The following is a 13,620-nucleotide window of genomic DNA, read 5'->3' as shown; positions in this document are numbered from 1 at the left end:
CTCTGAAGGCCACCGATTGGTCCGTTCAGAATTGTTTCTGACATGATAGTATCAGCATAACGACCATGTCCCAGAGGCCTGGCGTTCTGCTCCATGGTAATGTCAAGGTCCACTTTTGGAGATTATTAGTGAAATTAATCTGTAAAAGAATGTTGAAATATCAGTGAGATGGGACTCATTTATTTCCTTTGTATTTCGGCTCTATACAGTTTATCATTCACATATAGCTGATTCAGCGATATATTTCCTAAACAAGCTAGACTAGTTTTTTCCCTGAGTCCCTCCTGAGTTTCCCGTTTCTAAGACCGCCTCAACAGTGCTTTCCTTTGGGCTCTTTTCAACTATCATGTCTGCTGTTTCAGAGATACTACAAACTCGGTGGTTATTTGGCCTGGATTTTGAAGTATCATGTCGGCTATGTTTATCGACCTGACCTTAGACTCGGATTCGGACGAGTTGAGCAAGGTAAGCCAGCGATATCCAGTTTATGAGTTTTGATTAAATCGGTTACTGGGAAATCCCCCGCGTGTCGAGTGTACCCGCTGCTACATCTCGGGCTAGACTGGTGTTCTATGGATGACTATTCCATCCTAGACTTTTGAATGCTTATTTCTTTCAGTTCTCTTTCGTTGTCTCTTTATATACGATGTATACCTCTCAGTCAATGCTGCCAGCCCCAAAATAAAGTCTATAACCCCCAACCCAACGCATGGGGGCTTGGTTCTCTGATAGAATGAGCTGACTCTGGTCCCAGACAGCATCAACAACATCAACCAAGACACCCTCACTTCCACACAGCCTGGCTCACCGCGCACTCAATGTCCCCCATTCAGTGCCACAGAAGCGCAAAAAGTCTGACACAGAAGATGCATTTCCCGCCCTTGTTGTATCTAGCTTTGTCAATGGATCCAAGCATCGTGAGCATGACCGTCGCGTCGCCTCCCAGCCCGAGCCGAGTCGACCGAGCTCGAGGCGCAGCAACGCAAGTCAAGAGGCCCAGAGCCAGAATCGCCGACACACGCCGCACGCCCTCGTGCCTGCTTTGCGTGCCACTCGGTCCAATACCCCAACCTCATCTTCAGCGTCTACCCCAGAGGTCATCATTCCTTCCAACCCCCCAGATGTTCTAATTTACACGCCATCCCATCGATTGAAGCGTGAAGCTTCGAGCTTCAATAGTGGCCATGCAGCAGCAGCAGCAGCAACATCATCAAGATCATCAAGATCATCGTCCCTCGCATCATCTAACCCAACAACAACTCAACCGCCCACCGCGCTCTCGCAGAGGTACTACCCCACCGACGCCTACGAGAAACGGGCCGTCAAGGGCGCCTACCCCAAGGCCAAGCGGGTGCAGCGGTCCGCCACGCCGCTGGTCATCGGCACGCCGGGCCCGCTGCTCATCCGACCCCCGAACATCCGGCAGCAGACGCGCAAAACGATGAAGCGCAAGCTACGGGGCATCAAGGGGCCCGCCGTCACCTACGACGCGGCCGCGGAGCGCCGCCTTGCGGATTTTATTTTGAATTTCGAGTTCGTCAACACCAACCCGCTGCGCAAGGGGGTGGTGCCCGTCGCCGAGGAGTTTAACGCGGGCTGCACGTGCGAGGGCGTCTGCGACGAGACGACGTGTTTGTGTCTGTCCAAGGAGGAGGACGAGAGTAACACGAACATCGTGCCGTATCGGGCCGCGGCGGATGTGGCCGGTCTGATGGTGCTGAAGCCGGAGTTCCTGACGCGCAAGGCGATGATCTACGAGTGCAGTGACCGGTGCAGCTGTGATCAGACGTGCTGGAACCGCGTGGTGCAGAACGGGCGTACCGTGCGGCTGCAGATCTTTCATACCGGGGATCGTGGGTTCGGTAAGATGTTGCCCCCTTCTTGGTGTTGGTAAGCTTTTTCGCTTGTTTTAGTCTCTAAGTGTTGACCCATCCCACTCCTTCCCACAGGCCTCCGTTCACCAGATCGCATCCGCCCCGGCCAATTCATCGACTGCTACCAGGGTGAAGTCATTACCGCGGCAGCCGCCACTCTCCGCGAAGCCGACCACACAGCCCGCGGTACCTCGTATTTGTTCAGCCTGGACTTCCTGAACGGCCAGTACGAGGAATTTGAGGACGAGTCTAACGACGACGACGACGACGGTTACCACGACGAGGACAACGACGACGAGGACGACGAAGCCGAGTCCGGGTGCAAGTACGTGATCGACGGCCGCAACTTCGGCGGCGTGACGCGCTTCATCAACCACTCGTGCAACCCCAACTGCCGCATGATCCCGGTCTCCCGCAACCACGCGGACCGCGATCTCTACGACCTGGCCTTCTTTGCGCTGCGCGAGATCCCTCCCTTCACCGAGTTGACCTTTGACTACAACCCTGGTTCCGAGGGGGTCCGCGACTCGAAGATCGAACCCACCGCGGTGCGGTGTTTGTGCGGAGAGGCGAATTGTCGAGGGCAGCTGTGGCCAAATCAGCGGAAGAAGGGGACGAGATGAACACATTGCTTCTGTGTGTGAAGCGGTGGTCATAGTTGATGTCTGGTTCTCCAAGAGTTCTCTTATGGTTGGTACTGACTACATTGTATCTTCCCCAGGCATTGGGCTTACCTTTTCATCCATCCATCATACATACATACATACATACATACAGTTGGTATGACATGGCGTGGCGTGTTTAAGTTTTTGACTGTTTTTTTTTTTGCTTTCATGCTGCGAAACAAGCGTACTTACGTTATGTTTTCTGTCCCCTTTCACATCATCCCTTTCTTTCATTGTGTTCTATCCTGGTTACCCACCACCCACTCTGTCCATGGATCTGGCGATCTGCTTGCACTTGTGAATAATTCCCGCTCGTGGTGCTGATGCGCGACTTCCTCAATTCGGCGCTGTCCTGCACATGTTTTGACTTACGATACCCTTATCTACTTACCTTCTTACCTATCCTGTACTTTTTTTTTTTGTTTCTGCTTTGATTTGTTAATAAGATACAACAAGTCTTGATCCTTCAGGGCTATTTTACATTCTTGAAGATGTGATGAACCTTGAAGATAATAACCATGGTTATCGCAGCATAAGACTAGTGAAACCCCGACCCCTGCGTCCAGATTACGTATCCTGAAGTAGGAAATCTAAGCTTGACCTCAATATCTTCCTCTGTTGATTCAAAAGGATAATCTTCAGGACTCGTTGGTGAGAAGTAGGTGTATAAGTTACGCATTTCTTCTCAGACCCCTCGACTAGACGAGTCCCTCGACTAGTCAAATCCACCCCAAGGCAGATCAAGAGCAAGTAAAGCCCGAAAACCCACCAACCCTATGTCCACAATACGTCATATAGAAACATAGCCCTAACACATCCACGTAGCGAGTAGTAGTAGATTGATTGATTGATTAGGTAGGTAAGTAGGTAGCCATCCCAGCAACAACCAAAAATCCGACAAGATGACACCAACAAACAAACAAACATGATACCATAAGCCCCCCCCCCGCAAACTCCTCCGCCCTTCATCAACCCAACCCATTATGAACACATTGAGGGTAAGAAGGATTACCTCGCTAGATACTCAGCAGCAAGTAGCAGGGTTGGAAACTCAACTCTCGAGCGCCTTCCCCGTAACGCCTGATTATCCAGATGCCAACATGACTGTAAATCGTGATCGAGAAAAAGGGTAACTAGTAAGCTTCCATCCATCTAGTATTAACAACCGTCCGTCCACCCGCGCAGTAGCACGACAAATCCTTCCGATCTCGCTCGTTGCTTGTCTGTCTGTCTGTCTGTCTGTCCTGATGGACTGATGAGATCTCATTCAGCAAGAAGCCTGTGATTTTTCTTGGTTCTTGTTGAACGATCAGATGCAAGCCCCATCATCAAGGAAACCCAAGGGGAATCCCACCGACACCGCAGCCCTTATCGAACAATCCTCCCCCAAGCATCATCCTCCTCCTACTCGTCCTCCCTCCCAGAGAATACCGAGAAACCAAAGATTACCACCAGCTGAAGGCTGCAACACCGACTATCCCGCCAAAACCTCCTCTATTCCCTCCAAGAAAACCCCTCCCCTGCCGATCATCCGATCGTCGCCGCCGCCGTCAACCCTCGCACACCACAGAAATGGCCTCGGTTCCAACAACCCCAGCCCCACCCGCTCCACTGCACCGGCGGCCGCGCGGCCTTGCTCCTCGAGGACTTCCTTTTCGATTTTGGATAGGAGTCTTGGCTGGTGGTGGTGGTGGTGGTGGCGGTGGTAGCGCTGTTCCGACGCAACGAACCCGAGTCCCGTTGGAGTAAAGTCCAAGCTTGAACCTCGCTCTGGGTCTGGCTGCTGCTCCGGCTGCTGCTCCGGCTCTGGCGACAATTCCGGCGACAGCGGAAGCAAAGACGACAGCGACAACTCCAGCAGAGGGGACTCCCCAAATTCCAGCGGCGGAAGGAAACTCAGCGCCTGCGCTTGGCCTTGCTGTTCCTTCTCGGTCTGCTTCAGTACCGCCGGCGAGGAGAACGATCGAGCGGGGTGATTGTTGTTGTTGTTGTTGTTGTTGTTGTTGTTCACAGGCACCAAATGCGGACTCAAGGGCGGGGTGGTGAGATCTGCTTGCGGCGGACGCTGGTATTTGTCTTGTGGTTGCAAATGCTGGTATTTCGGTGGTTGATGCTGCCCCTGCTGCACTGGCGGTTTCTGGGTTGGGTTGTGATGGCCGTTCCCCCCACCTGAATAATGATAATGGACCCGATGCGGAAGCGCGAAGAACGGCGGCGGCGGCGGCGGGGAGTGGCCGCGGGTGTCAGAGGCGGAGGAGATGGAATCCGGATTGGAGATTGGGGAGGAGGTGGGACTGGTGGTTGTGGAGCTAAGGGGGGAGATGGTTGGGGAGGTGGATGGGGTGAAGAGGGTGCCTGGTCCTGGTGTTGTTGTTGTTGTTGTTGTTCGTCGTGGTTTTGTGGTGGTGTTGTACTGAGTATGGGATGACGGGGGCGGGAGGGCGAAGGTGGTGTGAAGATGCGGAAGGGTTTGAGGGTGGTTATTGTGGGCGGGCATGATGGATGGGGTATATACTAATATGTATGTGGTTATGCAGTAGTAGAATCCTCGGTAGAGTAGAGGAGAGGAGAGGAGAGGGTCGAGGATCAGAGGGAGAGTCAGAGAGAGAGAGAGAGTAAAGATAGTAGTTAAAAAGTAAAGAAAAGAAGAGTGGGAAGTCACACAAGTAGACTCAGATTCATAGACTTAGATTCACAGTAACTACTGATAGGCAGTCAGTGTGTGATGAATCAATCAATCCCTGTGACCGTGTGATAGATCAACTGGCGTAACAAGTGAAGTGTAGTGAGTTATAAGTTAAGTCCCAAGCGAGAGGTAATCAAGGCCGATTAACTTAGTTATAAGTAACTAACCAACTTCATCAAAAGTAACTAAAGTAACTGACTCCGTAAATGATGATGACATCCAAGACCAGCCAAAGTTGCAGCCAGGGGGGGGGCCCTGCCTGACCCATGCATTGCATCTCCTGCAAACAGAAGAATTACCGCCCCGTTTCCGCTCCAGCCGATTCTCAAACTTCTTTCCGACTGCAGTCACACACACACATACACACACACACACATTCTTTAGTCTTTGTATCTGTACTCGTACTCGGGCACACCCTGCGAGTGAAATTGAAATTGGATAATTACACAGTAATTATTATCATCAAATCCTGCTTGCCCCCTTTTCTTTCAAGAAGTATGTACCCAAGGAATAGTGGAGATGAGTCTTGCCCCCCTCCATCCGGGCACTGGATCTTCCCCCATCCACAATCCACGGAACTCGCCCTGTCATCACGGCTCTTAGTCATCCAATCTCGCCCTGTTTTCCAACGGCCCCAAAATACATACACACACAGGAACTTATTGCACGGCTCCCCTACGTTGCTCGCAGATCCAACGGACCTAAACGAAGGGAAAAGGCAGAACAAGGCATCTCCAGCGATCACACACCCCCAGTTTGGTCTGATGCTAGACCTGTTAGGTGGCATGGATGTATCCACGTGATGGATCAACATCGCGGCACATCGATCACTCCACTACCTTCTCTCCTGTGCTTTGCTGTTCTTCCTGGAACCCACCGGGGTCTAATTACTCACTCACGCCAGTGACTATGACTATACAATCCGTTCATTCCCACTCCAGTCTCTATCTGTATATCGACTCGCCTATGTTCAATCAATCATCATCAACAACATCATCATCAACAACATCATCATCACTGTCATATAAACCCCCCCGCCATCTATTGTACAGCCATGCACGCGGCATGCCCCCCAAGCAAGATGTCTAGATGCAGAGCTATAAGCCACAAAAAAAAAAAAAAAATAGAAAACGCTGCAAGAATTATTCCATCTCTAACATAAATCAAGGCTCAACAAACATCAAGATACGGCAAACGCATTACTCGCCCGACCGTCGTCGCTGCGTAAAACTACGTCGGATACTCTCGCCCCACGCCGAGTCGCCCAGCGACTGCATCACGTCGTTCACATTAGGCGGCCGCTCCGTCGTCGCGCTCTGGATCTCCTCCAGCACGTCCGGCCCGCTGCCATACGACGAGGTCGTGTTGGCGCGTTCCCGCCGCGGCGACAGCGACGGACTGATACTCGACCACTCCGTGGGCGAGTTCGCCCCGGAGATGCGTCCGCCCATGCTCGTGTCAATCGGGGGAAGTCCGCCCAGTCGGGACGGTCCGCCACCTTCGCGTCGCGTGGGTGAGGTCGGGGACAGCATCGGCTGGAGGGGCTCCGCGCCCACAAACCCATCGGAAGGAGGCGCGTGGACCGGCGCCGGTTCGTCCTGCGATCCGTCATCCACGAAGATCTCCGGCACCGAGAATTGTGGCACCCCGCTCATCCGGGCCGACTTCTTGTGCTCCACCTTGCGTCGGAACTGCCGCAGCCAATACAGCGTATCGAAGAACCCAATCACCGTCTGCCGTCGGATCGTCTCCTGCACACGTTGCAGGCGGGCCCGCCGGCGCAGGAACTCCTCCAGTCGGAGACTCTTGCTGTCACTGATCACGTTGTAGTGCGCAAGGATCATGAGACACGAGTGGAACGAGATGCCGCGCACCGGGTCCGCCGACACCAGCACCTCCTCATAGAACGAATTGAGCTGCTGCCGTCGCTTGCGAATATTCTCGACCGGGATGCGCCGCAGGATGCGAGACATCTTGTCCAGATCGAGCCCGTCCACTACTCTCCTATGAGCCAGAAGCGAGTCGCGCTTGTCCACCCGACATTCCTCGAGAATCTGGGGTATCGTGAACTCGCCGTCGTAGATCCGCATCGAGAAGATACCAGACAGCTCCCCCAACAGGCGCGGGAACTGTTCCTTGGTGATGTAGCCCGTCCCATCGGGATCATACGTAGCCCATGCGTGCTTGAAGCGACGGATTTCCTCGCGGCTGATGACGTAGAGCCCACTGCTCTTTTGATACACGTAGGAGAAACTCTCAAAAATCAGAGAGGTAAACAGTGATACGAAGAGATACATGCTGATAATGTTCCACGCAATGAAGAGCGACCGGGCCCACGGTGCGCTGCCACAGTCGTCGTCGAAGTAGTTGCTGGCATAGGTGCAGAGGGGTGGTACCATGGTCGCAAAGTCTTCCATGATTTCGTTCCACCCCTCACCGGCACTCATCCGGAAGAGCAGAATCAGCGTGCGTGGGATGTCACGGAAGTTAATGTTGTCGCTCTCTTGAGACCCGAATTTGGTCAGGCCGAAAGCCTGGTTCATTCCGATGGCAAACACCAGGAACAAGACGAACCAGGTCGCGAGAAGGTTTCCGATGGCCGTCAAACTGGCTGCGGCCGTCTTGAAAAGTTGGTCGAGCTGATTGTTACGCGGAATGATGAGCAGCGTAATCGACACCAGAAAAAGCTTGTTCAGCTCCGAGACTACATGGCCCGAGTTCGCGAAGCTGAGTATCGTAGTAATCAGCGTTCCAGGCACCGAGATCAGGGAGTAGAGATCCCAGGAACTTCGGCTGAATCGGTGCCAGCCGAGGCCAACTATCCTGATCACCACATTGGCAATGTACACAAAGTTGAATGCGAAGAACAAACCCTCGCGGATCGTGTTCCAGAGACTGGCTTCGGGGTAGAACTCTAGCACTAATAGCAGAAGATGAAAGGTGAGAACGAAAGTAACAAACCTCGCCCAGCGGCCGTGCTTTTTGACAGCCACGCGGTAGCACCACATCTTCCACTGCTTGCTCTTGTTGTCGATGGACCGCTTGGAAGGGGAGATCTGCCTCAGCAGCTTCCTCAGCTCCAGCCACGATCGCTGTTCCGCAGTGAGGTAGGCAACCCCAGTCTGTTCCGTGTAATTGCGCATGAACACAGACACAAACAGATTCAAGACAAAGACGGCGCCGAGCAAGTTGAACACGATGAAGAACAGCCCGTTCTCTGGTGCTATGTAGTCCTGCGGCTGCTGGCCGACCCCTACGATGCTCATGGCACTCTGTTGAACATCGATCCACCCTTCCTGGGAGACAATCTGGAACAGAATGAAGAGAGAGTCACCGAAATTGTCGAAGTCGTAGTATGGATTGGCCGCGGCCCGGGGCGCAAGCACATCCCAGTTCGAAGGGGAACTCAGGTACTCGCCAATGCATGTGTCCAGGCTGCCAGACACATCGCCATCATTGCACTGTACCATCCGCCCAGCGAAAAGCGTGACGCCGTAGATGGCGAAGGGGATTAGAAAACTCATCGAAACCGCAGCGGCCTAATCTCATCAGCATTTGCAACGATCCTCGGTAGGCGCGAACGTACAGCAATAACTTTCCATCCTCCCACGATGATGACCGAGTGAAACGTATCCTTGGCACTGTCACTAACGTTCAACAACCGCAGTGCTCGGAGTGCCTTGAAAGCCCCAATCGCCCGAGTCAAACCCCAGTCCTTGTACAGTGAACCGCCCACACTGATCCAAAGAGTAGCCAAGACGATACCGTCCAGGAACCCCCACGAGCTTCGGAAATACGCATTGGGCGTCCAGAAGAATCCATCAGCGACCACCTTGATAAGAGCTTCAATCGTGAACAAGATCGCAAAGCCCATATCCGTATAAGTGAACCAGTCTCGGTTGTTCTGAAAGTGCTGTTTCTGGTAAATCGGAGTTGTGATACAGGCCAGGAGGACCATTGCGACAATGGCGGCATAAATGAAAGCAGAGAAAGTGAACCAGACCGGCTTGTAGGGGTCGACGCCCTCCACTCGCTGAGTACCGCGACCGGGTCCAACCATACGCTGGCACAACTTCCGGATTGCGTTGTCCGGCGCGAATATAAACAATGACTTATTATAATTAGGGTGGCGCATCAGGTATTCGCGCTGAGCTCGCTTTCTCTGCTCAGCTGCCGAGACGACCTCCCGAGCCATTGTCCTCGGGTCTAACTCGTCGTATGCTCGTGAGAATTTCAGCTTGGAGTAAAAAGGATTTGGTTCTCGACGCATAACCGATGTCGCAAACTTGTTCCAGAAACGCGAGAAGATGCCAGGCTGCGATATCTCCGCCGTGGTCGTCGTTTCCAGTGGCACGCTTTCCCTGTTTTGCGATTCCGCCGGCTCCTGCTCGTCAAGGAACTCCTGCACCACAGCATCCTTCAGAAGCATTTCCAGCGCCGCTGGTCCGTGATCAAGAGGATCTTTGTAGCGCTCCGACTTGCGGCCCATCATCAGAATCTTCGAGAGCGACAAGTTTCCTTGCGAAGACATGCTGACTTGCTTCTGCTCTAGGAACGACTTGACTTGCTGCAGCCGTTTCTCATCTTCCGACACATCGAAGCTTTCCTGGATGACAGCAATGAACATGTTCAGGACAATAAAGCAGGATACGATGAACCAGATAATCAAAAAAGTCGCAGAGATCCAGGCGGTCTTGTAAGCCACCGTGTATGTCGTGGCATTGTACAAGATGTCTGTCCAATTTTCGCTAGACAGAATCTGGTACATTCCCAGGAAAGAGTTGTAAATATCGGAGAACGAGATGAAGATAAAGTCGCCACTGTCATCTTCCTCCGGGATTTGGCCGCGGAAGAGCTGTGTCGCAAAGATGGATGCAAGGAATGTGATCAAGAACACGAAGACAATGAGGTTCAGCAAACCAGTAGCATTCCGGAAGACTACCATGATGAGGTTCCTGGTCACCGTGAACGCGAGCACCACTCGATAGACTCGAAAAATTTGGAACATTGTGAGAACATCGTACGCACGAGTATGCTTGATGGCTGGGATTTGAATCACAGAGGTGATGATTGCCAAACCCAGATCAACCCAGTTTCGCGCCTTGCGATGAAAATTACGCCAGTCCGAGGCAAACCGCAAGACAATCTCCACGAGAAGAATGAGGGTAACGATGATCTCGGTGTTGTCAATAAGAGACTTCCGGTCATCGCCCATTGAAGCGCTTCTTTGAGCTTGTGTAGCGAGGTCAATGATAATGACACAAACCCAAAACCACTCTGTCTTGTCATAGATACGCTTGATGGTACTTATCTTGCGGGCGGATGGATCCTCTTTGTGGGTCAAGTCTATCTTTTGAACGGCGAAAGCACTGCGCTTGCTCTCTTCGCGAATGACTTGGAAGGAATGTGTGATGACAGCAACCAACAGATTGACCATCCACAAGCTCAGAATGATCAATCCACAGACGAAAAAGAGAGAGGCTGCCAGGTAATCACTGTCGGTGGTATAGTAGAGGATATCCGTGAACGTGTTCGAGGTCATAATTACAAACACGAGCTCCAGCGAGTTGAGGATATTGTCAAAGCTCATGGTCCCACTGTAAGGGTTGTCACCTTCAACGCACAAAGACCCCTGTGGGCAAATGTAACCCTTTGGGCTGGAAGTTGTCGGGGTGCCGTCAGCACGTAGCCATGGGAAATGCTGGCCGTCATTGAGGTAACCACCGCAGAATTGTTCATCCTGCGTATAGTTACCTTGACCATCCACCCCAATCCAAACACAAGTCCTTCGCAAGCTAGATTTGAAGCTCTGAATGCCCACAATGGCAAATAGAAGCCAGAAGAAACCGATGAGGAATGCAACGTGCGCGAGCAGCGGCGCAGCCTTTTTCAAACTGCGAAGGATTACCTGATTGAATTAGTCGGATGTCTACTCTGCAGAGGCGGATATCATGCTTACAGAGGTACCATTCGTCAAAGCCAGAAGACGAAGGATCCGGAGACAGCTGAGCATGCTGAAGACATACAGCTGCTGGCTAGTCTCCACTCCATACACTGAGAGGAAGAACGAAACCCAGTAGGCGACCAATGCGACGAAGTCCAGACGATTAAAGGAATGACGGAGAAACGCTCGATGCGCCAGTCGTACGCGACTTTTCTGCAAGGGATCATCCGCCAACTGGTGTTCCAGCTGGTTTTCCAATTGGTTTAACCCTCCCGTGAACGTTCGTATAATAGAAGCCTGCGGCTGCTCTGGAGCGACCGTTGACTTTCTCACTGAAAATTGACGCTGTGGGATGATGAGATTCTTCCCCTTCTCGACCACCGCTTTCCTGAAGCCTAATGATCGGTCGATTGTACTGTATTCAGCAGGGTTGATAATTAAGCCGGACACCAGGATCTTGGCGCCGACCTCGAGGGTATAGATGATGAAAATCGCTAGGTAAACATAATCGGTTGGGTTTTTGCCCCAACTTACATCACGAGGATGGCTCCAAACGGAGCGAGATGACTCGACGGTCAGTAGGATTGTCTGAATAAAAATCACCACCAGGATAAAAGGCTCTGTGAACGGATGAACTAAGATGTCGCACAGCCACATCCGCAGAGCATTATCCGGACCCAAGATTCCCAGGGACTTGCCCCTCAACGGATTGCTGATCTTGCGCCATGCCTTGCTATTCGAGGGTAGCTTCTCGTGATGAGCAGCCGGGCTGCAAGGTGTGTGGGGAGACGGCATATCGTGCGCATAGTCCGGTAAGGACGGCAGGGCCGGCGGTTCCTCCATCCGCGCATTCTTGTGCGACTCCTCTCTCAAAATCGACTGTTCCACAACCTCCGGCTCGTTACTAAGATTGACGATACGTTGAGACATGGACTTCATCATCGAACTAGCTCGCTGCAAAGCCGACCCGGGCGCCGAGGGAGACAGTGAGCGCGACCTCTCGCCAGGACTACTCAATCCGCGCCGTCGGCCGTGAAAGCCACCCTCCAGGTCATCACCCAACCGTGCATCCGGATTGCCGCCGGCTGTGTTGGCGAATTGAGCCGTGGGTGCACCATGCTGATCATCGTGGTGCAGAATGTCTTCGGAGCTGGAGGCGCCGCCCATGGGCTGAACATTCCGGATATTCGTCAATGGGGTCGTGTCAGTGTAGGTTTCGGTGTGTGTAAGATAGTTCTCGGCTTCGTCCAAGGGAACCGTGTCAAGGTCTAAGCTGGAGCCATCGCGGGTCGGTACTGGCGTCAGTGAGGCTCGGTGGGAGGGGTCGAAGCTGAGTCCGACTGATGATATTGCTTGAGCGAATGCGCCCGGATCATCGATCGCAGCGCCTGCGTGCTCATCGTGGTGGTGCGGGGGCACACCGGCCACCCGATCAATGGGGGAATCAAGCGCGATGCGCTCGTAATTTATTCCGGTGCGGCCTCTGCCAGTCAATGACCGACTAAGCCTGCTTGCTACCCCACCCGTAGTATTCCTCGGCTCGATGTCAGGGTCGAAGGTCCCTGACAGGTCTTGCAGAGGAATTGAGTGCTGGGAGGGAAGATGTTCGTCGTCGGTGCCGCGGTCATGGCTGCTGGAAGCCATGGGGGGCAGTTCAGATGCGCTAACCGAACGCAGACATCGCAGGCCGCTGCAGGTCGAGAGGGAATCGCGAGGAAGGGGAGGCGCAGGACTTCCAGACGATATAGTCAGAGGGTACGAAGGTGCAAATGATGCAGGGGAGAAGGTGGAAGAAAATCACCGCTGCGGGCGGAGAGCACGGGGGAAAGCTGGGAATTTAGTAGTAGTTCGTCCAAATCGTACGTACGTGTGTTCGTGTAGGCAAAGAGCAAAGTACCTGGTCTCGAGCTAAGAAAGAAAGTGTCCGGAAAAGGGCTGAAAGATGACCGGGGTGGATTCCCCGAGTGGAAAACGTGGGCCAGGATCCAATCAAAGCAGGTGTCCGACCATGATGAAATTCGAAATTTGATCATTAGAATGGAAGACTGGGAACACTGGAACATTCAAGACCCAAAAGTGATCGTGTCTTTTTTGGGGGGGGGGGGGGGGGGGGGGGGGGGGGGGGGGGGGGGGGGGTGTGTGGAGGGGGGAGAGGGGGTGATTGCTGGAGGGCAATTGGATGTGAAGAGCAGAATGGAGTGTCTGGACTTACGCCAATGCGGCCCTCAACTGGGGCGAATTTGATCATCCACGGATTCTGTATGGCTGAGTGACTGAAGTCCCCAGCATCTGCTCAACATCCGAGCCTCATATGAGTAATGAATGAATAAAGGATCAAAAAATAAATGATACTAATAATTTATTTGGTTCGATGGATCATTTCCCTACTTTCCTTACGTTTTCCTCAGCCCCGTCCCTGACAACATTAACTATCAGTTCCATCTTGTTACT

General features: G+C 52.8%; 4 protein-coding genes across 4 annotated transcripts; 2 read left to right on the top strand and 2 right to left on the bottom strand.

Annotated features, from left to right (window-relative positions):
* Nucleotides 1–417: 417 nt before the first annotated feature.
* On the top strand, nt 418–2,944 carry clrD (histone-lysine N-methyltransferase Clr4; the record flags this gene model as incomplete). The annotated part of the gene is made up of 3 exons (XM_025579208.1): nt 418–465; nt 755–1,862; nt 1,950–2,944. 3 exons carry the CDS (start codon nt 418–420, stop codon nt 2,495–2,497), a joined length of 1,704 nt encoding a protein of 567 aa, XP_025430385.1. The 3' UTR covers nt 2,498–2,944.
* A 1,069-nt stretch (nt 2,945–4,013) lies between these two features.
* On the bottom strand, nt 4,014–5,036 carry BP01DRAFT_366538 (uncharacterized protein; the record flags this gene model as incomplete). The annotated part of the gene is made up of 1 exon (XM_025576409.1): nt 4,014–5,036. The coding sequence occupies one exon, from the start codon at nt 5,034–5,036 to the stop codon at nt 4,014–4,016; it is 1,023 nt and encodes a 340-aa protein (XP_025430384.1).
* A 344-nt stretch (nt 5,037–5,380) lies between these two features.
* BP01DRAFT_82201 (uncharacterized protein) lies at nt 5,381–6,226 on the top strand. Its single transcript, XM_025580144.1, has one exon. The coding sequence runs from the start codon at nt 5,492–5,494 to the stop codon at nt 6,026–6,028; it is 537 nt and encodes a 178-aa protein (XP_025430383.1). The 5' UTR covers nt 5,381–5,491; the 3' UTR covers nt 6,029–6,226.
* Nucleotides 6,227–6,333: 107 nt separating this feature from the next.
* cch1 (calcium channel protein CCH1) lies at nt 6,334–13,129 on the bottom strand. Its single transcript, XM_025575258.1, has 4 exons — nt 13,067–13,129; nt 11,185–12,998; nt 8,812–11,133; nt 6,334–8,764 (listed from the first exon to the last, which is right to left on the bottom strand). Exons 2-4 carry the CDS (start codon nt 12,811–12,813, stop codon nt 6,425–6,427), a joined length of 6,291 nt encoding a protein of 2,096 aa, XP_025430382.1. The 5' UTR covers nt 12,814–12,998; nt 13,067–13,129; the 3' UTR covers nt 6,334–6,424.
* Between the last annotated feature and the right edge of the window lie 491 nt (nt 13,130–13,620).

This window comes from Aspergillus saccharolyticus, assembly GCF_003184585.1.
Source record: "Aspergillus saccharolyticus JOP 1030-1 unplaced genomic scaffold BP01scaffold_20, whole genome shotgun sequence".
Taxonomy (NCBI): domain Eukaryota; kingdom Fungi; phylum Ascomycota; class Eurotiomycetes; order Eurotiales; family Aspergillaceae; genus Aspergillus; species Aspergillus saccharolyticus.
This window is presented reverse-complemented; position numbering and strand designations above follow the sequence as displayed.

Excerpts from the sequence above, each read along its gene's own strand:
- BP01DRAFT_82201 (XM_025580144.1), top strand. The coding sequence starts at position 5,492 with ATGCATTGCATCTCCTGCAAACAGAAGAATTACCGCCCCGTTTCCGCT.
- cch1 (XM_025575258.1), bottom strand. The coding sequence starts at position 12,813 with ATGGCTTCCAGCAGCCATGACCGCGGCACCGACGACGAACATCTTCCC. Across the intron at positions 11,134-11,184 it reads CTTTGACGAATGGTACCTCT|GTAATCCTTCGCAGTTTGAA; the intron begins GTAAGCATGATA and ends TAATTCAATCAG. Across the intron at positions 8,765-8,811 it reads GAGGATGGAAAGTTATTGCT|GCCGCTGCGGTTTCGATGAG; the intron begins GTACGTTCGCGC and ends TGATGAGATTAG.